Raw genomic sequence first — 24,186 nt, 5'->3', positions numbered from 1 at the left:
ATGAAATAATAACGGAACGTTACGAGACAGAGTCGTTTTAGAGGTAAATTCATGCAAAACTGCTGATGCACGTTCCTGTCAGGAGCAGTTTACCTCTAAAACAACTCTGTCTCATAACGTTCTGTTATTATCTCATAGCGTGGTGAATGTGCAGGTCACAACTTGTCCATGAGAGCGTTTTGGAGTTGTTGGATTGTTTATTTGATGAGTTTGATGAGGGAAACCAAGAACTGTATTTATTTATTGTAGCCAGGACACAGTTGTCGCCTCTGATGGATTAACATGTTTACTACAAGGTTTAAACTACAACTACTTCACTACTTATTACAAGGAGAATACTAATGTCAGTAATTTCCCACCACAAACTGAAAGAGCAACAGATATGTATTTATCTACAACAAATATAAAACCTCCCCTGGTTTGAGCAGCGATTGATAAAAGGATGAGAGAGACGTTACCAAGCAAAAAACAGATTTATTAATCCACACAGCAGTGAATAGTTTTAGTCATGTCCATTTCTCTACTGCCAGTCCTAGAACTACTTCTTATAACAAGTCAACTATCTAGAAAACTGGCTATCCTTCATAAAACAACTCAATACCAAAATTAAATAGTCATTAACAAATACTGACATTAGAAACTTAAATCAAACAAACATTATGAAACAAAGTCAGTCCTGATTTCTCCCTGCAGAGGGAGCTGTGCCACCACCGCCTCCGCCACGGCTTCATTCTCTCAAAAAGCAAATGTCACAGGATTAAGAAAATATCTGCTGTCCGACATGCCAGGGTTTATATAGAAAGACGGTCTCCATCTGCCATCATCATGAAACTGGAGATATAAAGTGAGTGGAAGCCCCCGGGGGGATGAGGGGGGAGGAGCAGGTGCCTCATCTACCGGGCCGGTTCGACTGAAGGAAAACACACACACACACAGGGAGGGAGGGTCAGTGAGGGGGGAACTGAGTGAACAAGACTTCAATGAGAGAAGAATAACTGAGTTCTTACTGTAGGAGGAGATGTCGATCTCGTCCGGCAGCTCGCTGATGTTCACCTCGAAGCGATCCTGGACGTCGTTGAGCGTGCGGGCGTCGCCTTCGTCCGACACGAACGTGATGGCCAGGCCCTTTGTCCCGAACCGGCCGGCCCGGGCCACCTGCACCAACACACACCAACACACACCTTCATCACACCTTTGTCACACCTGCTGACCTCAAACATCTTAGGATGGCTACAGAGATTTCATTTGTTACAGTCGGTTTACTGGCACTTTTACTTGTTGAGAGATTCAGTCGGGATCTATTTTCATCATGGCCAAAAATCACTTCATTTTAGTCTTTTTCATAGGGTAATTAATTCTCTTTTCTTTCTTTTTTCAGAAAAACAAATCTAATCTTGCTGAAATGAAGTACAACAACTTTAACAAACGTGTCTTCTTTTGTTTCTGATTAAAACTAAATTCCAATGGAAATTCTTCTGGAATATTTTTTTTTATAACCACAAGTTTGTCCATTAGTGAGTTTTTCTGGCTCCTTCTCACAGTTTTGGGTCAACATTTTTAGCTGTTGAACTACCATATCTCTATGCACAAACACACCTACGCCTTGCTATGTCTCACTTGTGTGTAGTAATACTGTATTTCGGCAGTTTACAAAGTGTAGTTTAAAATAAAAAGACTTATACAGGCGTTCCTACATCTGAATTTTGTTTGATTTAGTTGAATTCAGTTGATGAGTTTGCAAACTTGTAGCCGTTGGTTTGGTTTGGTTTCACACTGAGAAAATGAACCCCAATGCATCATTGTGAACCATGTCAGCCTTACCCTGTGCAGGTAGGTGTCAGAGTCCTCTGGCATGTCATAATTAAAGGCAATGTTGACTCTCTCGATGTCCATCCCTCGTCCAAACAGGTTGGTGGCCACAAGGATTCTCCTCTGGAAGTCCTTGAACTGCTGGTAGCGAGACAAACTACAGACACAATGGAGAGGAGTGGAGCTCATTAAACCGTGACATCCCACTGACTGCTGCACTACAACACAGCAAGGACGACCTCTGTCACATCCCTGACCTATGACACTCCAGCAGCAGAGCACAGATTTGTTCAATCTGAGATAAATTAAGAGGGGAGCGATTTAGCAGCAGAGACGATGTCCTACTACACAAGGCCAACGTCAAACATAAAAATTAAAACTGGTCATACTTGATTCAGAATCCCCCCCATCCACCGAGTTTGGTGCAAATCGGTGTAATCCTGCAGAGTCTGACACGTGTAAAAACACGACCTCGGTGGCGGAGGGAACAAACAGAACAGGAAGAGTCCGGAGGTCACAGCAGGTTCCTTAGATCCTGTTCAGAAACCCCACACTGACTGTGCTGAGAGCTGAACTGTATTAATCCTCGTTATTCGTTTGTTGTCGTTTCTCTGAAAGCTCCAAAAATAATTGAACTCCCTCGTTTGAAGGCAACGTCTTCATTCAGCCGGTGTCAGACCTCTGACCCGAGACATCTGCTGCATCAGCTGATGTTGGCACCGACAAATACTTTTTCACAATTCATTAAGGAAGGGTCAAGAATGGGACAATAGTTCCACTCTTCACAGCCAAATACTGAGCTGCATCCATTAAATACAGGAATAGAAAGTGGCCTCAAGAATAAACGAGGCTGCAGCTTTACAGACTTACAGAAATAACAACTATTAAACCAGCAGATTTCTTTGCAGCATCCTTCAGAGGCTGCGTTTGAAGACGGCATCAGAGCACTGCTCTGTTTCAAAGGCTCCTTCAAATGCTTTTCTGCTGAGAAAAGCGGACAATTACGGGGTGGATGCTTTGTGGCCCGACCAATCCCAAGATTCATTGCATGCCAGTAATGAAAAGAATAAGTTTCCGCTCAGTTCAACGGCCACAAGTGTTGAAAAAATGGATCTAAACCCCCAAGAAAGTTTTAGAAAATAACTACAAGTAGCCCAGTAGGGAAACAGTAGGGATGTGTCCCCTGACTTGGGGAAAAGGAGATGACATCATGCAGATAACACTTCTTCCTCCTGGCTTCCAATTAGATAACACTACTGTTTTCAATTGTGTTTCATTTGAAAGTGTGTTGTCTTGTTTTCATTTTCATTTATTGTAAATTTTGTAACAGGACTTGACATATTCATGAACATACAAAATGTAAATATGCCAGATTTAGCTCTAAAGCTAATTTCCATCCACAGTCCCGTGGTTCACGGGACAAATTTGTTGCATTCAATGTTACATTCACACCTAATCTGTCAGTCACTGCCATCAGGCCTGCATATCTATATCAGTCATATCATTCAATGAGTTGCACCAAATCAGTTTCGTCATGTAATCTCTATGGTTACGGTGTTTAATGCTGTTTTATTTCCTCTTTCTTCAGAAACCACACACCTAAACCTTCCGGAAAAAAAGGTGTCTGATTGTACACCTCAAGTCATTTAATCTGTAATCATGTGACCATTTAAAACAGGGATGTCAAACGGGACGAATTTGCCATGTGTAGAAATCAGATAGAAGCCAAAAGAGGCATAGTATTGTTAAAAAAGTATTTTTCTCAAGAAATTCCAGGTTGCTCATTAGATGTTTTGTAAAACGGAGGGTTCATTTGCACTAAAACAAATGGAACATTTAGAGTTCTCGTTATTTATAGGTTATTATGCTTTTATTTTACTGGTCCGTCCCACTTCAGATCAAATTGCACTGAATGTGGCCACAGAACTAAAATGAGTTTGACACCTAATTTAAAGGATAAGTCGTGATCTGAGCAGTCAATGGTCAATTTTGCAGCTTTCTCTGCATTGTAGCTATTTGGTAACACTTTATAATAATAGTGTGTGCTTATTATAAAGTGTTTCAAGCTATTTTAATATGTTATAACCTCTGTCGATGTGGAGTTTGTGTTTGATTTTCACAGTTACCGTTCCTCCTGGGGCATCCCTCGATGGATGGCGATCGCTGGGAAGTTCTGCTCCACCAGAAGCTGAGCCAGAGCTACGCACCGCTGGACAGACTTCACGAAGATCACCACCTGAGCAACGAGGCGATACAGTCACTCAGCTGCCGTCGGCATCTCTACAGTCAATTTGTGCATCCACCTTTAAAAAAAACGCAGTACCTGATTGAACTCTAGTGCGTCCAGGAGGTCAAAGAGCTTTCTGTTTTTCTCATTGTCCTTCAGTTTGACGTAGTACTGCTGCAGCCCGTGCAGAGTCAGCTTGGTCTCATCATCCACAAAGATTTCCATCGGCTGGAGCAGGGCAGGAGTTGTAAAAGGGTTAGGAGGAGGGGGGACGGGGTCGAGGAGAATCGAAGGAGGGAACATGGGTGTGGGAATAAAGGGGATGTGGAAGTGGAAGTTTGTTAAAGCAGGTCAGACAGAATATGGCAGTGCAAGGGGGGGCGGGGGGGGGGCTTTAAAGGAGAGATTAACAGATTTATACACTATGGGGAAGGTTTGGGAGAGGGATGCAGAGAGAAATGTATCAGTGAGGGGAGAGGGGGAGGGGGGCTGAGTGAAGGAGGGACTGAGACAGGAAATCGTCAAGAGAAGGTAGAAGATGGAGTGGAGGACAGGTGAGAGAGAGGAGACTGAGGGAGCGCACACACACACACTCTCGGTAACACACCAAAGACACCAAACTGATTGGAAGTGCTCCTGACAAGATTAAAGTGACTGAAAACACAACAAAATCGATTCCGAGCTCTTTTTTTTCTATTCTGCTTTAACTCCTCTGTTCAGGATCTCAGTAACTAATCCCTCTCTGCTTCTTGATCCAATTTAAGAACAAGGAAGAATCTGTCACATCGCTACAACACACAAATCTAAAGCTGCCGTCTTGTAATGATGCACGACACGTCAGGCATTCAATGGAAAAGCTTTACAGAGCTTCGCCTGGAGGGCTGATCGACACAACGCTACCTTCCCAATTTTTATCAAATTCATCAATTAAAATCTTCAACAGCCAGTTGAGGCACCTTTGGGGATGTCACGATTACTTGTTTTCACAATTAATTGCAGTATTAAATAATTAAAGCAGAAGTATGGTAGTTTTTCTGACTTCTTGTCAGCCGATGGAGTTAGCAGCCCCCGTCCTCGTCATGGATCTATTGGTCCTCGTCCCTACGTCACCACATTCAGGCGCATCCCTTGGCTGCACACACAGCCCTTCATGCCGTTCTCTCTCCTCATTGGATAAAGGTTGTAGGATACAAGGAAATAAAATAAAAGTTTTCTCCTCGGCTTACAGCAGAGCAGAGTGACTGACAGACCCGTGTTTCAGACCAAACACTCTATGTAAGTGATTGCCGTCGGAAGATATAACTATTTAAGACTTATATTAACACAAATATTCTGCTTACTTCTGCTTTAATTAATCATAAAGATTCCTAAATACTGCCACTTTCCAAAATAGATTGTATTGGAAACACGGAGGCAGATGTGCACCAAAGTAAAGGTAAATGTAAGAAATATTGGTCCATTTACCTAACGTAACATACAAGTGGTAGGAATTTAAATGTTAGTGTGTAATTTGTGATTAAAAAAACAAACAAACAAACAAACAATTAAAATAAACTAAAGCATTTGGTATAGATGAGAATTAATGATTTGAATATTTAAACATTTCCGGTGGAGGATTAATAATTGGTTATATATTAAGTAGCTACTTAAAATATTTAGTGTAAATAATCATTAATGTAATTATATTTTGACTGTATTTGATTTTACACTTTCATATGTTGTGAAATTAAATAATGCATAATAATCGTGATAATACCGTGATTATTTCTCTGACAATAATCGTACAAAGAAAATCTATAATCGTGACATCCCTAGACACCTTTGTTTGTTCCACTTAGTAATAACATGTTCAACTTAACCATCAAGCACACAGACAAAGCCACAAGCACTCAACACCACCCATTGCCAACACAACACTGAGCATTTCCTCTCTTTTTGCTCCGTGTTTGGTCTCCACCAGCTCATCTCTAACTGCCTGCTTGCTGTTTGCTGTTGGATCTATCTGAGCTTTTTCTGAGCTACTTCATCCCACCAAACATGAGGATGATGAGAATGGTGAGACCGAACGACAACAGTAAAATTACAGCCCATAACAGCAAAAGAGGCTAAAAAAACCCACAACAGAGCTGAAGAGAGCTTAAATCACTACAGTCTACTCTGTTCTCATTGCTCAGCCTCGACCTGTACGTGACGCACAAGACGCCTCTCACTTTGATTTCTGTCTACCCAAGCAAGCAGTGATAAAAGGGTTAAAGCTGTCACATAAAACTACATTAACTTTACCTCAGACTCAGCTGTGCCTGCCAGTGAATCCAAACACTGAATTTCACACCTTTCTAACCAGTAACAGACTACACTGTCTATAACACACCAAAACAACCCTCAAGTTGTTCCTCAGCTGCCAACAACACTATCAGATGAATTATAGCTCAACATCGAGAGAAAATTTTAAATCTAATTTCCTTCAGAAAGATAAATGGTTTGGCTATGAGGCATTCTGTTTTGTTTTTGTGTGTATTCATTGCTTTGGTATTGTTTATCATCTATTTGCTTTGGGTTTTTTGTATTTTTTTTTCCCTTCATGGGATCTTTGTGTTGCAAATTAGAAAAATGATCTTCACCACTCCTAAGTCGGATCTTGGTCCTGATCAGACATGGACCATCCCGAAGAGTTAAATGTACAACCTTTGACAGTTTCTGGGTCTATTTGTTTTGTCTACAGTATTTTATCTGAACATTTAAAAAAATATATACACTAGGAAACTATATTTGTGGTTTTAAGATCCAAAAAAACATCTCAGTGTAGTTTTACATCTCCCCTACCAGGCTTCATCTGGAGCTCTAGTAACAGTAACAGTTTAGTGAGCCAATCAGACGAGAGGAGCCTCTGAGCCTCTGTTTTGATTGGCTCACTGTTTTCTGAGTGATCCAATAAAAAAATATATCTGGTAAACACTCAGAGAAAGCAAAAACCCTGCAAGGTTGCACAGTGGATCAGGTGGGCGGGGCTTGGGGCATGAGTGGCGACTGCTTTGTTGTGACATCACAAAGTTACATAACTCATACTAACATGCATGTATGTATGTATGTGTATTTCTGTGTGAAATGAGTGTTTAATACTTAAACAGCATTAATATTGAAGCTACACCTGCTTTATAATCACACTACAGGAGGAGGTTAGGGTTAGGGTTACTTTATACTATATGGACCTTTAAAGTCACACATGTATAGTAATGGCTATTTCTGACATCTGGTCTTAAGGCTACAGTATAAAATGTGTGTTAAACTACAATTCCTCATAAATGTATCTATGGGATCTATGACTGTGTCCCTGTGCCTGAGTACCTGAAGCTCTAACACTATGGATGTGTGGCGCCACTGAAATCAGCCTGGCTAACACATACACTCCCTGTGTTGAGACCAGATGTTGCATAAAGTAGCTCTAAGTCAGGATGAACTAGACTAATGCAGCGTGTTTACAGCCACATCAGGCTGAGGCACAGCAACGGCCAGTCGTAGCAGTAAAGGGCCACGACGTGACGGTGCGGAAGTGGGCGGAAGCCTCCCCACGCTCCACGCGCACTGAAGTGGCTGCTCGGAGCAAAAAACTTCTTTTCTTGCTCGTAACTTGGATTCGTGGAGGTCGCAGGGGCAGCGCGGGCTCTGTTAGCCGCCGTTCCAGCGGGCGCGGCGCAACAGAGGGAGGAGTAGTAGAGGTGTGGAGGGAGCGAGAGCGGGCATGGTGGATGCAAGTGGGGGAGTCGTATTTACGTCTTGCATGAACTTTCTGCAGACTGGACGGATCTCTTTGCTCAGGGTGGCGCTGAACATCATGACCTGCTTCTCATGTGGAGTCATGCGGAAAATCTCCTGGACGTCTCTGCGCATGTCTGCAGAAGAGAGTGAGACTCGGATCAGGATCGCACATTCACACACATTATGAATTTTAAAAGTTTAAGTCTACCCAGTTATTATATTAAATTACTAAGCGACTAAATTATAGATATACACTAGAGAATGCATTTCCTAAAGGAAATACGGGTGAATGCTGGAAGCTGGAAGCTGAATGAGCTGAATTAATGAGGGGAAGTGCTGAAGCAATCTTGAAGAGATGAAACAATTTATGAAGAGTATGAAATGGTTGGAAATTTAAGTCTACCCAGTTATTATATTAAATTACTAAGTGAATAAATTACAGATATACATTATAACTACAGAAAATAATGTAGAAATGCATCAGATGTATATATATTAATACAATACAATATACAAATATGGGGACATTAATTTTGAGTGAAACACATGACAGAACATAAACAAATTCTGCTCTCCCTTTGCATTTTTTATCATAGTTGAGCACATTAAAATAATGACATTAAGATATACTTCATATCAAACACAATATGCTAATATATGGAGACTACTCTAAACTATAACTTAGATTCAAATATAACCTCTACTCCAAATTAAGTAATGAAGTAAAGTAAGTAAAGTAATAACAAAAAAAGTTGCTACTGACTGTGACGTGGAGATGAACATGATCAGAACCCTGTTTTTTGTCGTAATGCTGTCAAGTCTAATAGTTGCATTTTGCCTTTAGATATAGGGACGGTCTACGTGACGGTGTGTTTACTGACCGAGCTGCTCGAGCATCTTGTCGCACTCATCCAGGATGAAATGTTTGATGTGACGCAGGTTGAGAGTCTTGTTGCGTGTCAGTGCCAGGATCCTGCCTGGTGTTCCCACCACGATGTGAGGAGAGTCCTTCTTCAGCACCTCCTCGTCCTTCTTTATAGACAGCCCTCCGAAGAACACCGCCACCTGCAGCCGCACACACAGCACACAACAACAAGCTGTTAGACAGGTGAGATTCGGGTCGTGGGAGGGAGGGAGGGGAGCGGCAGAATCAGGAGACGGTGCTTTACCTTGACAGTCGGCATGTACTTTGAAAATCTCTCGTACTCCTTGCTGATCTGAAAGGCCAGCTCCCTGGTGTGACACATCACCAGCACCGACACCTGGAGCAAAACAGTGGGCGTCATCATCAAGCTGTAATTGCAGACTTTACTAAATGTTAGGGTTGCAAAGGGGCGGAACATTTCCAGTAAATTTCCAGAAACTTTCCATGGGAAGTTAAGTTGGGGAATTTTGGAAATATTCCAAATTGGAAACTTTCCATGGGAATTATGGGAATAATGGGAATTTATGGGAATTAACTGGAAATTGGGGGTAATTAAAAAAAACTGTATCATATCCAAACATAAATGTAAATATTTTGTTTTGTCTTAAGCAGACCTCCATGCAAAATAATACAATTAAAAAACATGACATTTCGACAGATTTATTTGTGAGTAGAACTTTATCAATTCTTTTACTGAACAACAAAAACATGTATGTTGAGTAAAATATTACTCACCCCCCAAGTTCCCTGTTCAGGGCCAACCTTCAATTTTGTTAATTTCGGATTTATTCTCGTTTATTCCCATTAATTCCCATGGAAAGTTCCCAGAATTTTGCAACAACTACTAAATGTCAATAAAAACACAGTGTGTGGAGATTATATGAGATATGAGTGGACATCGCTTCCCTCAGCACTGGCTGTGGGTTTTCTCTCAAAGTATGCATGGTAATCATGAAAGGTAACTCAGATGTGTACATCTACATCTACGTGATTTTGATCATCTGGGAGGATCACCTGTCCAGTGACGGGCTCCAGCTGCTGCAGCGTGGCGAGAACAAACACCGCAGTCTTCCCCATCCCAGACTTGGCCTGACAGAGCACATCCATACCGAGGATGGCCTGAGGGATGCATTCATGCTGAACTGTAATAAAAACATAAACATAAACATTGTTAAACTGGAAACAGGCAAACCCACCACTTGGCGATCCTTTATAGACCTAGTTGCTGGTTAGCCGACTAACTCTTATTCCCATTTTTCAACTCCTTCTACCATGTAAACTGTACGGTTCTATTCTTACAAATGAATGAATGACTCATAGTAAAGAAAAGATGTATAGGTAACACTGTGGTAATTTTATAAATGGCTTTTTTTCCCCTTCTTTTTCATTTTCCTTTGTTTATATTCCTTGTCTATGTGCTGTTTTTTTAAAAACTTTTTTCCTTTCTTGTGTGTTGTCATGTGCGTGTTCTATGTGGGATGAAAAACAAAAAAATAAACCAGGCCGGAAGGAACCACTTGCACTCATAGATCTAAACAATTATTTTTTATCAAAAGAGTAAAAACATATTATTTTACTGGGAACTCCTCTGACTCACCCTCAGATGGATGCTCAAAGCCACAGTCCACTATGGCTCTGAGCAGCTCCGGTTTCAGCAGGAAGTCTCTGAACCCCGAGGAGTGAATGGACACGTAGGAGCCCTTCACTCCCTCCTTCCTGATCGACATGTCGCCTGCACCTCCCACATCTCCGACCCCTGCAGCCTCCACCTCATCGTCCTCGTAGTCCAACAGCTCGTTGTCCACGTCATTCTCAGTCATCCTGACACAACTGTAGAACACGTGTGTTGTGTGAATGAAACTTTCTATGTGTAATATTTATGACTGTACTGTTACATTAACAAAACATTATATTTCTGGGTAAACCACCTCTCTTTGGACACTACAGAACTTCTTTGATTTAGAGTAAATGATAGTGCTGAAACCCACTGAGACATGTTATTGATTAGTTCATTAACTAAAAAGTCTACTCATCCTTTAAGTGATTTATCCTGCACCAAACTAGTCTTTTGTTTATTCAGAAATCCACAGCCTCCAAAAATGACCCTGACAGCTGATCTGAGCCTAAGCAGAAGCATTTGTGTTACAGCAGAGGTCTTCAGAGGGGTTGTGAAATTTTTGGTTCATGAGACACTTTTTAACAATATTTTTTCGTTTCTACATTTATGTTTGATCAGAATAGCTGAATTATTTGAATATCTCAGTATTGAATGCACAATAACAAGGTACTTCTTTTTTCTTTTCTTTTTTACATGGCACTAGGTTTAGTTTGATGTAATAGCCTACTACACAATTTTATGCAATATGTAGTAGGGGGTCCCTGCTCCATCTCTCCATCACTTTGGGGGTGAAAGACCCCTGTGTTACAGCCGCTGATTGTGCAGCAGTACTGATTGTGACCTCCGTCCTCTTTAACTCTTTACCCCGTGCACTGCCCCTCAAAATGAAAAAACAAGTGTCATATTTCAATGTCAAGTTCTGCTCCTTTATTTTGAAGGGAAAATCCGGAAGCCTATTTTCATATTACCAAAGATATTCACCGTCTTTGATATTACCTTAGTTGCCGACAAGAAAGCAGCGATCAAAACACATGCATTTTGACAACAGAGGGATGGTTTCATTTCAAAAATATATATATCTTTTCATGTTTTGTTTTTTTGTTGTTTTTTTGCATATGACTAATATTATTCTATCTGTAGAATTAAATACGGCACGATGCTCTCGCATACACGAAGAAATGCGTGATATTAGGTTGACTTATGTACATATTAGTGGGTAACTAGTTACTGCAACATTAGCCTGTCACAAATAGCTGGACGGGCTAACAAGCAACTCGTCAAGTTGCCTATTTAACCGGTTCCGGGCCGAAAATTGGACATAAAACTTGACACACATATCTCGGCGAGTAAACTTAATGTTGTCGGTTAAAAACATTCTAGTAAAAAGCTACATACCTTTTCTACGAGGGATTAAAAAAATGAACCACAACAACAAACGTCTGTTCAAAGTAAAGCGCTAACGTTGGTGCAGCGTAATGACGTAGCAGTGTGCGTCGATTCGTAGGAGAAGGACCCCGCAGTGAGTGCGACCGTGCAGATGCCGAAACTTTGAGTAACACCACAGAAACGCTTTGATATTTTTTGTCAAATTGCTGTGTTATTTGTCGGTGGCAACGCATATCACACGTTACAAAAGGTAAGTCACTAAACTCTGGTCTGAAACTGACTTTTGTGGCTAAAAGTTCACTGTAACCGGAGCCAACAGAGGTAGATTTTTAGTCCTGTTGCTCTCACGTGTTTCAGTGACATGCTGTAACTTTGGTGAAAATATTTGTCACATTTAATCCTACAGACACGCATGTTAACATGTTGATTTATTTTGAAGGCAAGGCCTGAGAGCATGTGCAATTAATCGATAAAGAAATACGATCGCTTTCTAAGGTTTTGTTGGTGATGATGCTCCTTCTCTTCACACAGAGATGTCGTGTTTTGGTTGTGACCACAACTTCTGTCCAGAGTGTGGGAATGTCCTTCCTCTGCCAGGGATGCAGGACACAGTCCGGTGCCTTCGCTGCTCTTTCTCCATCCCTGTGACAGGTACTGAGTTTGGTCTACAGACTGCACACACTACTCTTTATATTCTTATTCTTTATATTCTAATACTCTATATGTTGTTATCGTCACTGTTTGTCTGTGTAATGCTGCTGCTGCACTGTAATTTCCCATCTTGGGATCAATAAAGTCTATCTATCTATCTATCTATCTATCTATCTATCTATCTATCTATCTATCTATCTATCTATCTATCTATCTATCTATCTATCTATCTATCTATGATAATAATAAACTTTATTTATAGAGTACTTATCAAACGAAAGTACAAAGTGCTTAACAGAAAAAAATGAAGATAACAGATAAAACAAGAAAGTAAAATCATAGGGGATGAAAATTAAACATTAAAATGACAATAAAACTAGCAGGGCTGTATAGAAACAAACAGGTAAAAACAGGGGAAATAAGTATCTCAGATAAGGTAAAACAAAAGAAATCTGTTTTAAGTAGAGACTTAAAAGACGGGCAGGTCATTCCTCTCACAGCAAAAGCTTTGTCCCCTTTAGTTTTTATTTACATGTGTATGTATTTCCTTGCTCAGAGTTCTCAGGTCAGGAGATCCGCTCCACAGTGATCTTTAACCCCGTGGAGCAGGCGTCTGTGGTCCTGGAGGATGAGGAGGGCTCTGAACTCAAGGGACCTGTGGTAAGAACAGACCAGCTGCTGCTCACTGACCGCTGGGTGTTAAGAGGCAACAGCTGTTTGTGGTATTAATGAGGGCATCCTCTTCCTCTAGATTGACAGACGCTGCTCTCGCTGCAATAAAGAGGGAATGGTTTACCACACCAGACAGATGAGATCTGCAGATGAGGGACAGACTGTCTTCTTCACCTGTATACACTGCAGGTAATCTATCTATCTGTTTTATTTACATTTGGCTGTTTCAAGGAAATATCATGTGGACAGGAAACCTTATTTGTTTAGGTAAAGCTCCTTTTCTCTCCTGGATTTCTCTGCAATGTTTACTGACCAATTTTGTAACTTACTTTTTATTAGTACACATGTGCATAACAAAAAGCTACAAACAAAACAAGGAGAGATATAAAGTAATGCGTCTTAAATCACCATTAAATCTAAAATCCAGCTGAAACAGAAACTTGCTCAAAGTTTAAATAAGTCTATCTTCACATTTGATTTTTGGTCTTTCAGGTATCAAGAGAAGGAGGACTCCTGAGGAGAAATCGGCTTTACCCTCTCCTGCCCTCCCCATGTCTGTCAGTGTTGCTTTGAGATGGTTGAATATATTGTAAATATAAGTTTGAAGATGTAAAGAGTCAGCAGACAGTTGACTCTAATTTCTCTAATGAATCAGGAGATGAAGATCTAGATTGAAAGTCTAGGATTGGCAAAGAAGAAAATGTGTGACTGATGCTGACAGGAGGAAAACTCCTCAGCAGGAGGATTTAATGCATTAGATAAAAGGAGGAAATTTGAAATGTGTCCTGTTCAAGTGCTGAGTTATACCATCAGTATAAAGAGTAGGCTATGGGTTACAAAACTCCTGATGTTCTATAAACAGGATGTGACCTGTTGTCAAATCAATTGTTTTGTATGGCTTTTTATATATGTATTTGTTGAATTAATTAAAAAAAATACTTTCTATCCATTTACAGCTGTTGAATCATGAATGTTGTTTTTTAAATACATTTGAAGACATGGTCTATGTGACATGTTTAAAACCAGCTCAATACTTGACCCACAATTTGCCCATGCTGCTTTTAAAGTGTTGCTGTTATTGCTGAATGTATTGTAATATTTACTACATGTTTGGTGTGCCAGCATTAAGATCCGTTTTAAATAACATCTAACTTTGTGAGCCATAAATATTTGTACTGTTCAGTGAACAGTCTGAAGCCTATAAACTGAATAGTAGAACAGAATAGAATAGTACTTTATTACTCCTTTATTGTGTCACAGCATACTATACTATAATGATACTGGAAAAACTGGAAAGTAATTGTTGTACATATTCACATTCTGTTTTCCCACTTCAATCTCCGATGATATTTTCTTTTTATATGTAACGATAAGCCCCGGACAGCAGGTGGCGCTGTTGCTCCCTTCGAGCTCCTCAATGAAAACAGCTGAAGAGCGCGAGGACCAATGAGAACCCGAACGTTGCATGACGTCACGTGACCCGGAAGACTTTACTCCAGTGGAAACGGAAACATGTCTGCGTAGCGACACAGAGCGAGGCTACACGAAGAAAACAATGCCATTATTTTGTATAAAAGAGGGATTTTAAAACCGGGAACTCCTTGATATTTCAAGTCAAACCCCCACGGTAAACAAATTTTCTGTCTGCGGTAGTTGCTGAGTTTTGGAGCAACATTTTGGAGCTCACTTAAGCTTAACTTTGCATGATGTGTTTTCAGGAAGAAAGAGTTGGTCCAAATAGTAAAATAAAATAAAAATCCATCTAGATAATTCGCTCCGGCGACTGCAAGTGCCCTAAGAATATCGTTGTAAAGCCCCAGATGGCATTAAGCCAGTGAATGGGCTCTATGCACAGCTCAACCACTTCCTGAATTTAAGGCAGCTCCTTTATTTCCTGTCTTACATTATTGGACAAACTGATTAATCCAGATGTGTCTGACCATTGTGACTACTCAGACACACCTGGATTAATCAGTTTGTCCAATAATGTAAGACAGGAAATAAAGGAGCTGCCTTAAATTCAGGAAGTAGTGGAGCTGTGCATAGAGCCCATTGTTTGTTTCTGGACGAGTTTAATACACTGTAAAACTTCCTGAGAAACTGAATGTAATAAGTTAATCTGCCGTTTAAATGATCGATCTATCTAAGTATCTATCTATCTATCTATCTATCTAAGTATCAGTTGGAACTGACCACATTTTAAAGGAAATGTGGAACAACGTTACATGATCTAATGCCACTGTTCTTCATTGTGGTAGATAATGAAGCTGCGGGTCCAGCTGCAGTGTAAGAACCTGCATGAATACCTGAGAGAGCTGAGCCCTGACATACTGGACAGACTGTACAACCATCCAGCAACATGTCTGGCTGTTTACAGGTATAATGGCTGTGGTTATGATGACACGTGACAGGTGTGACAGGTGTGTTGCTTAGTTTTTTATTACATATTATTGTATTTTATCCTCTGCAGGGAACTCCCCTCTCTGGCCAAGAATTATGTGATGCGCATGCTTTTCCTCGAACAGCCCCTACCTCAGGCAGCGGTGGCATTGTGGGTGAAAAAAGACAGTCAGAAGTAAGTTGTTAGTTTTATGCAGAGCGATTTATGTATCTGCAGCTTTTGGCAGCATGTGGTTGGTGTGTGTGTTATGGCTAAATGTGATACTGGAGACACCTACTGTGGTGGGAATAACCACACAGGTGCTGTGATCCCATAAAGATGTCCTCAGGTGGTTATTCTTCTTTGTTTACATCCACTTCAATTCTCTGTAATAAATATGTGTTGTGTGTCAGCGTCACTCCTGCAGCCATAATGTAATACAATACCGTAGGTTTCTGGCATTCGTACTGTAACAAATCATTTCCTCTGATGTCTAATGTCAGATCTCTATTGAGACTAAATCTGATATCTGTAAGGAAAAAAAGAAAACAAAAGTTAAATGTAGATGTACTGAAGTGAAACTACAGATTAGCACTGACCAACCACACGAATCATCCACATTGGATACAGTTTCTTTGGTTGATCCAGCGGATTAAATTCTTGTTAACTAAACTTATTTTATGCATGTTACGTACATATGTATTTTTTTCAGGCTAACACAAAATGATCCTGTTAATTCTCATCCATTATATTTTGTTTTTAAAAACAATCCAAGGTTAAATGTATTGTTATAGTAGTAATGTACAAACAGCTTAACCATAAACACTGTTGAGGTGAAAGTGAAACTGTAAATGAAATTCCTCCAGGCGCGGCAGCTCTTTTAATGTCTGTTCAGCAGGAGAAAAACAATGGACACATCTCAGAGCGATAACCAGTTCACTTCATTGTGCGTGCGTGTGTGTTTTGTCTTTGACTTCTTCCTGCAGGGATCATGATGAATGTGTCTCAGTGCTGGCAGGACTCCGCCTCTGGCACAGCCAGCAGCTGCAGGGTGGTCTGCAGGGATACATATTAAATCCAGTGTTCAAAGACAACCTGAGGATCGCTCTGCTCGGCGGGTAGGTCCCCCTCCCTGTCAGCACGCTGTTTAATCATAGGGCAGCAGCAGCAGCAGCAGCTTTCTCTCTCTCTCTCTCTCTCCCTCTTTTTTTCTCCACAAACGGTTCATTTCACAAAAGAAAAAAAAATCAGGTATTTCCCACAAAAATCTGTGTCACAGGACATTTAGTCTAGTCTGTTAGATGTTTTTATTACAAGGTTAAATGGTTTAATTATTATCCAAATGCACCTGCTAGTGCCTAGCGTAACTTGCATTATTAGCAATATGCAAATATAATAAATGTTATGCATTGACTGATATGTTTTTTCAGGGCTGATACCGATACTGATGATTAGTAATCAAGGAAACCGATAACCGATATTTGGAACCGATATTCATTTGCAGTAAAAATGAAAATTTTGGTGTCAGAATTTAGAATAACAAACATTGGATTAGACTGAATACAGTAAACTGTTTGTTTCGTGATTAAAAAAAAGACCGTACATTTTTGTAGAATAACACTTAAACTCCAACGCACATCTTTCTTGGTTCAGTGGGTGGGACATTGTTACACAGCTAAGAGTGGTGATCTCAGGCAGAGAAACGGCTACATTAGAGCCAAAGGAGTGTGTTTTAGAAATACATTTATTTTATTGGTCGGATATCGGCCGATATTACCCGCCATGCTGATAATCGGTCCATCCATCCTTAATAAATGTACATATTGAATTACCATATATGACATACTATGATCAGGATTCATTCAGACGTAGTCTAGGCTTCATACTCATCTTGCTTTTTAACTTTTACTCCAACAACACAAATGTGAGACGGTTAAACAGAGGTTGTTTTCTAGTTAAAGACGCCCACTGTCCACACACAGGGGCCGGGCGTGGGCTGACGAGGGCAGCACTCTGGGTCCTGACCGCCATGCACGGGACATTGAGAGCCTTGACCGCTACGCCATGGAGCGCTGGGAGGTCATTCTGCATTTCATGGTGGGCTCACCCAGTGCTGCAGTCAGCCAGGACCTGGCTGAGCTCCTGGTTCAAGCAGGCCTCATGAAAAGGTACACAGCACTAACGCACAGAGCGCTGATCTAGTTTCAGTCTGTTCTACTCTTTTCTTCCACTTAAAGGGATAGTTCAACATTTTGGCAAATTGGCCCATTGCCATAATCCCTTTAGTCATAGCAGTAGGTTCATTACCTTTAATTGCCGGTGCAAGCTGTTTTTAGAACGGCGGAGCAGAGCCGCGAGCTGCTCAGAGCTACGCTACGGAGGCTAATGGGATTTCTTAGTTTCCCTCATCAAACTCAAAAAATACACAATCAAAGAACTCAAAAAAACGCTCTCATGGACAAGTTGTGACCTGCACATTCACCACGCTATGAGATAATAACGGAAAGTTACGAGACAGAGTTGTTTTCGAGGCAAATGCAGAGATGTTTTATTAGGGAAACCAAGAAATCCCATTAGCCTCCATAGCGTAGCTCTGAGCAGCTCACGGCTCTGCTCTGCCGTTCTAAAAATAGCTTGCACCAACAAATGAAGGTAACAAATCTACTTCTAAGGCTATAGGGATTATGGCAATGGGCCAATTTGCCAAAATGTTGAACGATCCCTTTAATGCAGAGCTCCACAGCCTGATGCAGACACACAACCTTAAAAACACCAAGGAGCTTCGACCTTTTATTTGTGTTAATGACGTTAGTGAGAAGTGATGAAGCTCAGGTTTTGTGCTGTGCCTCATGTTGTCCTGTTGTCATCTGCTCTGTTGGCCAGAGAGGCAGGAGAAGCGCCCTACATCACCTCAGCTGGTTTCCAGTTCCTCCTGCTGGACACAGCGTCTCAGCTGTGGTACTTCACCCTGCAGTACCTCAAAACTGCTCAGGTATCTTGTCTCTTCTTATCTGCTGCTCTGACCTCATGAGGTTTAAACAAGCTCAACTGCTGGTTGTTGTATGATCGTATCCATTGTCCTGACTGTTGAAGGAACCTCACTGGGCACAGGCAGACTCCAAAAGTCATAGTAATAAAAAAAAGAATGACGAATTTGACAACCTACGTATAAATCCACCAATTTTCCTCCAATTACCTAAGGTTCAGTCATGGTGGCATGTGATAGTTTTGAGTGCCCACTGTTATTTGGGGATTTCTACTCACATTTGTGTTTCTCATACTTTGTCGTTCGCAGTCCAGGGGGATGGACCTGGTGGAGATCTTGTCGTTCTTATTCCAGCTCAGTTTCTCGACTCTGGGCAGGGTGAGTGCGTGGCAGTTTGCATCTGTGTGTATGTGTGTGTGTGTGTGTGTGCTGAGAAGTGGGAGGTGGTGTAATTTGAGTTCCCTCTTTGTTATTGATCATGTGTTGCCTCTGCACCTCAGGATTACTCAGTGGAGGGCATGAGCGAGTCATTACTCACCTTCCTGCAGCACCTTCGGGAGTTTGGACTGGTCTTCCAGAGGAAGGTGAGGCACTGAGAAAAACACTGTCAGCATCACTCGCCCCCGATCGCGTCCTTCAGATGAGAGGAGACTCGCTATCCTCATGGGGAGAGTGGGTGACTCCAAAATGCCCTTGCAGATACACATTCACCTCTAGGATGTCAGACATGAAACTATAAAACATTGACATTTACAAGTTGTAGTTTTAGCATCGTTTTTGACTGAGTCTGGTTTCCTGGATCCTACATTTCCTATAATGCAAATTTATAGCTGATCTTCATTTACTATTTTTCTCAGATCTGAGAGTGTTTCTTTAGATCATGGCCTCAGTGAGCTGATCTAAACCCTCATCCTACATGCACAAGTTCATTGACTTTTTTGTGACTCTTTCAGAATTTACAGCAGCTTATGTAATTATGATACATTTTTACATTTTATCAATTTGGTCAGTTGCATAATCAATATGAAACTGACCAAAAGTGATTTGGAATACTGAGTCTAGCTACTAGAAAAGCAATTACAAAAAAAAGAAATGGCTCAAGCCAGACCTCCCATCTATAGATGAATGGTATGATATTATTTACGATGTGTATGGAAAATGTACATTTCCCTGAAACGCCCTTCTTTTGTTTAAAGGTACATTGTGTAGGAATTACTCCCATCTAGCGTTGCATCATATTTTTCATGCTGCATTCACGTGAAATTGGGCAGACGGACGACAGCCGCTGCACTTAACGGCATAAACAAGCCTCTATGTAAACAAGTGGTCCGTCAGCACTTGGCAAAACAATACACGTTACAATATGTTGTCATGGCGATGTCGTATTGTTTACCTGACCCACGTTTTACCGGCTTTCTCTCGACTTCTGTGAATATACTTTTGAACGAAATAATCGATTTTCGTGAATAGATAACAGGAGAAGCTACACAATGTCCCTTTACGTTTCTTTTCTATATCAAGATGTACTTGATTGGTTAATTATTTTGCTGTTCATGTTGTGTTACTTTATAAAATGCTTTGTAAAAGGAAAAACAATAAAAAAATAAAAAAAAAAGAAAGAAACTGACCAAAAGTGATAGAAATCAGCGTAGCTACACTGTATAGAGTTATATGTTTTTTCCTTTCGTCATCAGAGGAAGTCAAGACGCTACTACCCCACCAGGCTGGCCATCACTCTGGCAGCAGGGGTCACGACCAGCTCTTCATTGTCCTCCTCCTCCTCCTCTTCTTCGTCCAACTTGACCTCCGCCACAGGTTCTGGAGATTCAGGCTTCATTGTGGTGGAAACCAATTATCGCATCTATGCCTACACAAGTATGTGAACACTGAAGCTTTTACGGTTCCATGTCATCACTGATAAATACACAATGCTAGTGATATCATCACACTGTAGAAATGGCGGGACATCCAGTTGCAGAGCACACACACCGTGTAAACTGGTAACACAGATCTTCACGTGTCCATATGAGATGTTTCAGTCAATAATTGTGTGTTATTGAAACTTATTGTGAGGCTGTTCATTCAATTCAATTCAATTCATCCTGGAGTGCAGTGTAGTCGCTGTTTGCTCATGTTTTAAAAGACGTCATAGCAGAAAAAGGGGTGAAAATGAACTGTTTGACTCGGAGTGTCAATCAGAGCTATAGCCACTAAGAACATTTGTCCACTGCCGAGTCATTCAACCGTGGTTTCGTTGTTCACAAAAGCCTGATGTTACGTTAGCAGGTCTTTCAACTAGTGTAAAAATGGCTTCAATAAGAAGACTAATAGGAAAAATTCAATGTTGTCTAACAATCATATTGTTATTTTACTGAGGGTGAGATGTTCAGATGGATCTCTGCATACATTTTATTCAGTTCCTTCAAAGTCTTGCATGTAAACTGCAGCTTGACTGGTTAGGGGCAGACATTTTAGTTTATATCATGTTTCTCTGATGATATCTTCATATTGTGTGTGTGTGTGTGTGTTTCCCTCGCTCAGACTCAGAGCTTCAGATCGCTCTGGTGGCTCTCTTCAGTGAAATGCTGTATCGCTTTCCCAACGTCGTGGTGGCTCATGTGACACGAGAGTCAGTGCAACAGGCCATCGCCAACGGCATCACTGCACAGCAGGTACTAAACAAAGTCTGCTGTAAACATAAGTTCATATCTCAGTCATTGGACAAAGAGGACAGGAAGTTTATGGGGTAAAAGAAGCAGGTTGAACTAAAAGTACTTAACAGAAAGTAATTTATGTGCAGAACAGAGGGTAAATATGCTGAGGAGGTTGTTTGTGTGGATCAGATTTTCTTTGGAAACATCTGATATAAAGAGAAGTTAATGAATCATTTCTCTGCACCTACAGATCATCCACTTTCTAAGGACCAGAGCTCACCCTGTCATGCTCAAACAGGTACGTCACACCCACCTGTCCTGTAAGAATTGGGACTGTGCACAGTTATTTCCCTGTGTCTGTCTCATCCTCCGTCTCCTCCTCAGACCCCAGTGCTGCCTCCAACCATCACAGATCAGATCAGACTGTGGGAGCTGGAGAGAGATCGGCTGCAGTTCTCAGAGGGTGAGCGCGTTTGTTTTTCCGTGTGTGTGTGTGTGTGTTATGTGTGAAACCGTGGCAGCATGTCTTTACTTTCTATGTAGTTATATTAGGAAGGGATTTTGTGCTGCTTCTGTTTTTACAGTTCATCACTACAACACCAGAGTTGTGTCCTTATCACCTCTGTTGTGTTGCTGTCCCTTATTAACACAAAAAATGTTTTCATTAACCAACTCATGTCGGTCACTTCTCAGCCCTCAGTAAGTGAGCATCTGAAAAAGAAAAGTTTTGAAGTCAGATGAAGTGGTTCATTTATTTCCCTACAAAAAGCCCTGTGTTTTTCTGCAAGGAACTGGAAAGTGTGTGCGTGAGACATGGACATGCTTTGAATGATCTTGCGCCATGTTTCAGACCGTGAGCTTTGGACTTGGTAGAATAAACCGTCTGCAGGAAGATTTAGGTTTGACTGACAGCTTCACTGCAGTGATCAGAAACACAGCACGTGGAAGCAACTGGAAGTAATTGGTGTTGAAATTAAAAAGAGACTGTGTTCTCAGCAGAGTGATGAGCGCGGCATGACGCTGTTGTTGTGGTGATGGAATTAATTCAGTGGAAATGTGCTTTATAAGCTCCAGTGACATTATGAAACATGATTCTTCTAGTTCTTCGTGTGTGTGTGTGTGTGTGTGTGTGTGTGTGTGTGTGTGTGTGTGTGTGTGTGTGTGTGTGTGTGTGTGTAGTTCCTGAGCTCTCTGTGAGACCGCTGCGAGCAGATTGATTTCTCAGAGCTTTTTCCATTTGTCCCGCCTGACGGTGATGACTGACAGATGTCAGCCTCGCTCGGTTGATGGAGCCGAGCTATTACAGCTGTTGTGCGTTGTCATTGAGAGGCTGAGTATGAATGTTTTATCAGTCTTTTGAGTTGTTGCTGTCTGTGTTTCCCTCAGGTGTGCTCTACAACCAGTTCCTCTCCCAGGCGGACTTCGAGGTGCTGCGAGACAGAGCACAGGTCGGACTTTGTTTCCTAATAGATACTATAACACATGCCATAACATTACCACAATTAGCAGTTGAAGCGGATACAGTTTGTCATCTAACAACAGCACAGGAATTCTGGGATATATTCAACATGATCTGGTGTCAGAGTCCATCCCAGTGACAACATCATGGACGGGAGCTTGTCAGTACATTTAGGAATCAGTGAGATTATAGAGTTCAGATTGATTGGGCCCACAAAACCAGCTGGACTCGACCCAAGCATGTGTTTTTTCTAATAAACTTATCATTTTTTAGATTTATCCTTTATTTTTATAGATTAAAGCTACAAATAGTCTTGACAGAAAAAAAGAAAAAAAAACTGGAAGCCGTCTAGAGATATTTATCTGTACATACAGGCTTTTATCTGGAAGCGAATTCGCTCCCGTGGGAGTCAGAGTATTAATGGACCTGGGCTTGCTTTAAATATGGCATTTTTTTATAAACTGGCTGTTATAATTAACGTTTAAAACTGTAATTTTAAAAGTTGTTAGAATGACAGAAACCTGTTTGGTTGAGATTGTAATGACAGTAACAGGCTACACGGCTCCTGGCCCAGAGCTGGGTCAAGTCAGAATCTAACCTTTAAGAGATTTTGTACTCTCTGCTGTTTTACATTCAGTTAATGTACATTTTACCAATGGACCCTACAGACCACAGCAGCAATTTTGCTAAAAACACACATACACTTTGTAGTAAAAATACAGCACATGGACATATTATCTTTGCACTTTAGCTCTTTAGCTCCTTGTCTCATCTTCTTTTGTAGCCTTGATATCACTTTTATCGATTATGACGACATTGTAGTCAACAGGAAATAACATGTGTGTCGTGTGATGAGATAACATCACTTTGTAATAGGTCCTTCAGGATGAAAACACATAAATAAGAAAACGTTTCTATAGACCTACTGGTTGGTTGCTTCATTTACCAGGAGCAGTGTGCTGCTTTTAGTTGATCAGAAAACCAGGTGCACTTCATTCAACCATTTTACAGAATGAGGAATAACCAAGTCTACAGCTGATACACTTCACACGATGGTTAACAGTTACAGCAGCAGTCGTTCAAAGTCCTCTAGCTGGCCCTCAGAGAGGTGGCTCAAGGTTGACCTGGTCGTAGCCTCCACCTCTCAGGTCTAGGTTCAGGGAGGTTGCCCCAGATCCTGCGAAACCTTTGGACCTCTTTAATGAGATCGCTGTTGGTGAAGTGCTGATGCTATGTGCTGTTGTTGTGATGCAGGGCCTGGGCTGTCTGGTGTGGCAGGACGTGGCTCACAGGGTGATGGTGGTGACGCAGCAGGGACACAGCGAGGTCAAGAGGTTCTGGAAACGACAGAAATCTCACACGTGAGCGGAGATGAGAAGGAAAACGTACTCCTTTGTTTTTTTCTTATATACTTTTTGAGTTGTGAAATACTGTTTTGTATACTGCAAATAAAAGAAATGATGTTAAAATAAGGGTGTGGATTATGATATTCTGAGCATAATATCAACTAAAGGTGCTATACGGAGGCTTTGAAGTGCCATGCATAGAAACTTTTTTGTGCATTTTAACAAAGCAGCTGACTCTGCCTTAGATTTGTAGTTGGCATTTGCTCATTTTTGTATGAAAATGCAGCATTGTTTTCTGCCAAAACCCAGGATCAAAC

The 24,186-nt window shown here is 41.1% G+C and overlaps 3 protein-coding genes across 3 annotated transcripts; 2 read left to right on the top strand and 1 right to left on the bottom strand.

Annotated features, from left to right (window-relative positions):
- Nucleotides 1-454: 454 nt before the first annotated feature.
- On the bottom strand, nt 455-11,817 carry ddx39b (DEAD (Asp-Glu-Ala-Asp) box polypeptide 39B). The gene is made up of 11 exons (XM_085791136.1): nt 11,731-11,817; nt 10,315-10,547; nt 9,732-9,859; nt 8,962-9,054; nt 8,674-8,857; nt 7,808-7,926; nt 4,133-4,264; nt 3,936-4,045; nt 1,822-1,966; nt 1,008-1,155; nt 455-910 (listed from the first exon to the last, which is right to left on the bottom strand). The coding sequence occupies exons 2-11, from the start codon at nt 10,535-10,537 to the stop codon at nt 894-896; spliced, it is 1,299 nt and encodes a 432-aa protein (XP_085647262.1). The 5' UTR covers nt 10,538-10,547; nt 11,731-11,817; the 3' UTR covers nt 455-893.
- A 31-nt stretch (nt 11,818-11,848) lies between these two features.
- On the top strand, nt 11,849-13,998 carry polr1h (RNA polymerase I subunit H). The gene is made up of 5 exons (XM_085791138.1): nt 11,849-11,971; nt 12,253-12,372; nt 12,929-13,032; nt 13,124-13,233; nt 13,537-13,998. The coding sequence occupies exons 2-5, from the start codon at nt 12,255-12,257 to the stop codon at nt 13,559-13,561; spliced, it is 357 nt and encodes a 118-aa protein (XP_085647264.1). The 5' UTR covers nt 11,849-11,971; nt 12,253-12,254; the 3' UTR covers nt 13,562-13,998.
- A 523-nt stretch (nt 13,999-14,521) lies between these two features.
- Nucleotides 14,522-23,986, top strand: gtf2h4 (general transcription factor IIH, polypeptide 4). Its single transcript, XM_085791122.1, has 14 exons — nt 14,522-14,671; nt 15,303-15,421; nt 15,515-15,619; nt 16,411-16,542; nt 17,407-17,592; nt 18,308-18,416; nt 18,720-18,788; nt 18,911-18,994; nt 20,105-20,285; nt 20,952-21,082; nt 21,315-21,362; nt 21,449-21,527; nt 22,451-22,512; nt 23,778-23,986. Exons 2-14 carry the CDS (start codon nt 15,306-15,308, stop codon nt 23,886-23,888), a joined length of 1,413 nt encoding a protein of 470 aa, XP_085647248.1. The 5' UTR covers nt 14,522-14,671; nt 15,303-15,305; the 3' UTR covers nt 23,889-23,986.
- The last annotated feature ends 200 nt before the right edge of the window (nt 23,987-24,186 follow it).

Source organism: Trachurus japonicus, chromosome 11 (assembly GCF_045865225.1).
Source record: "Trachurus japonicus isolate A0001 chromosome 11, Traja_1.0".
Lineage (NCBI taxonomy): Eukaryota > Metazoa > Chordata > Actinopteri > Carangiformes > Carangidae > Trachurus > Trachurus japonicus.
The sequence above is the reverse complement of the archived record's forward strand: the minus strand, read 5'-3'. Positions and strand labels throughout refer to the sequence as shown.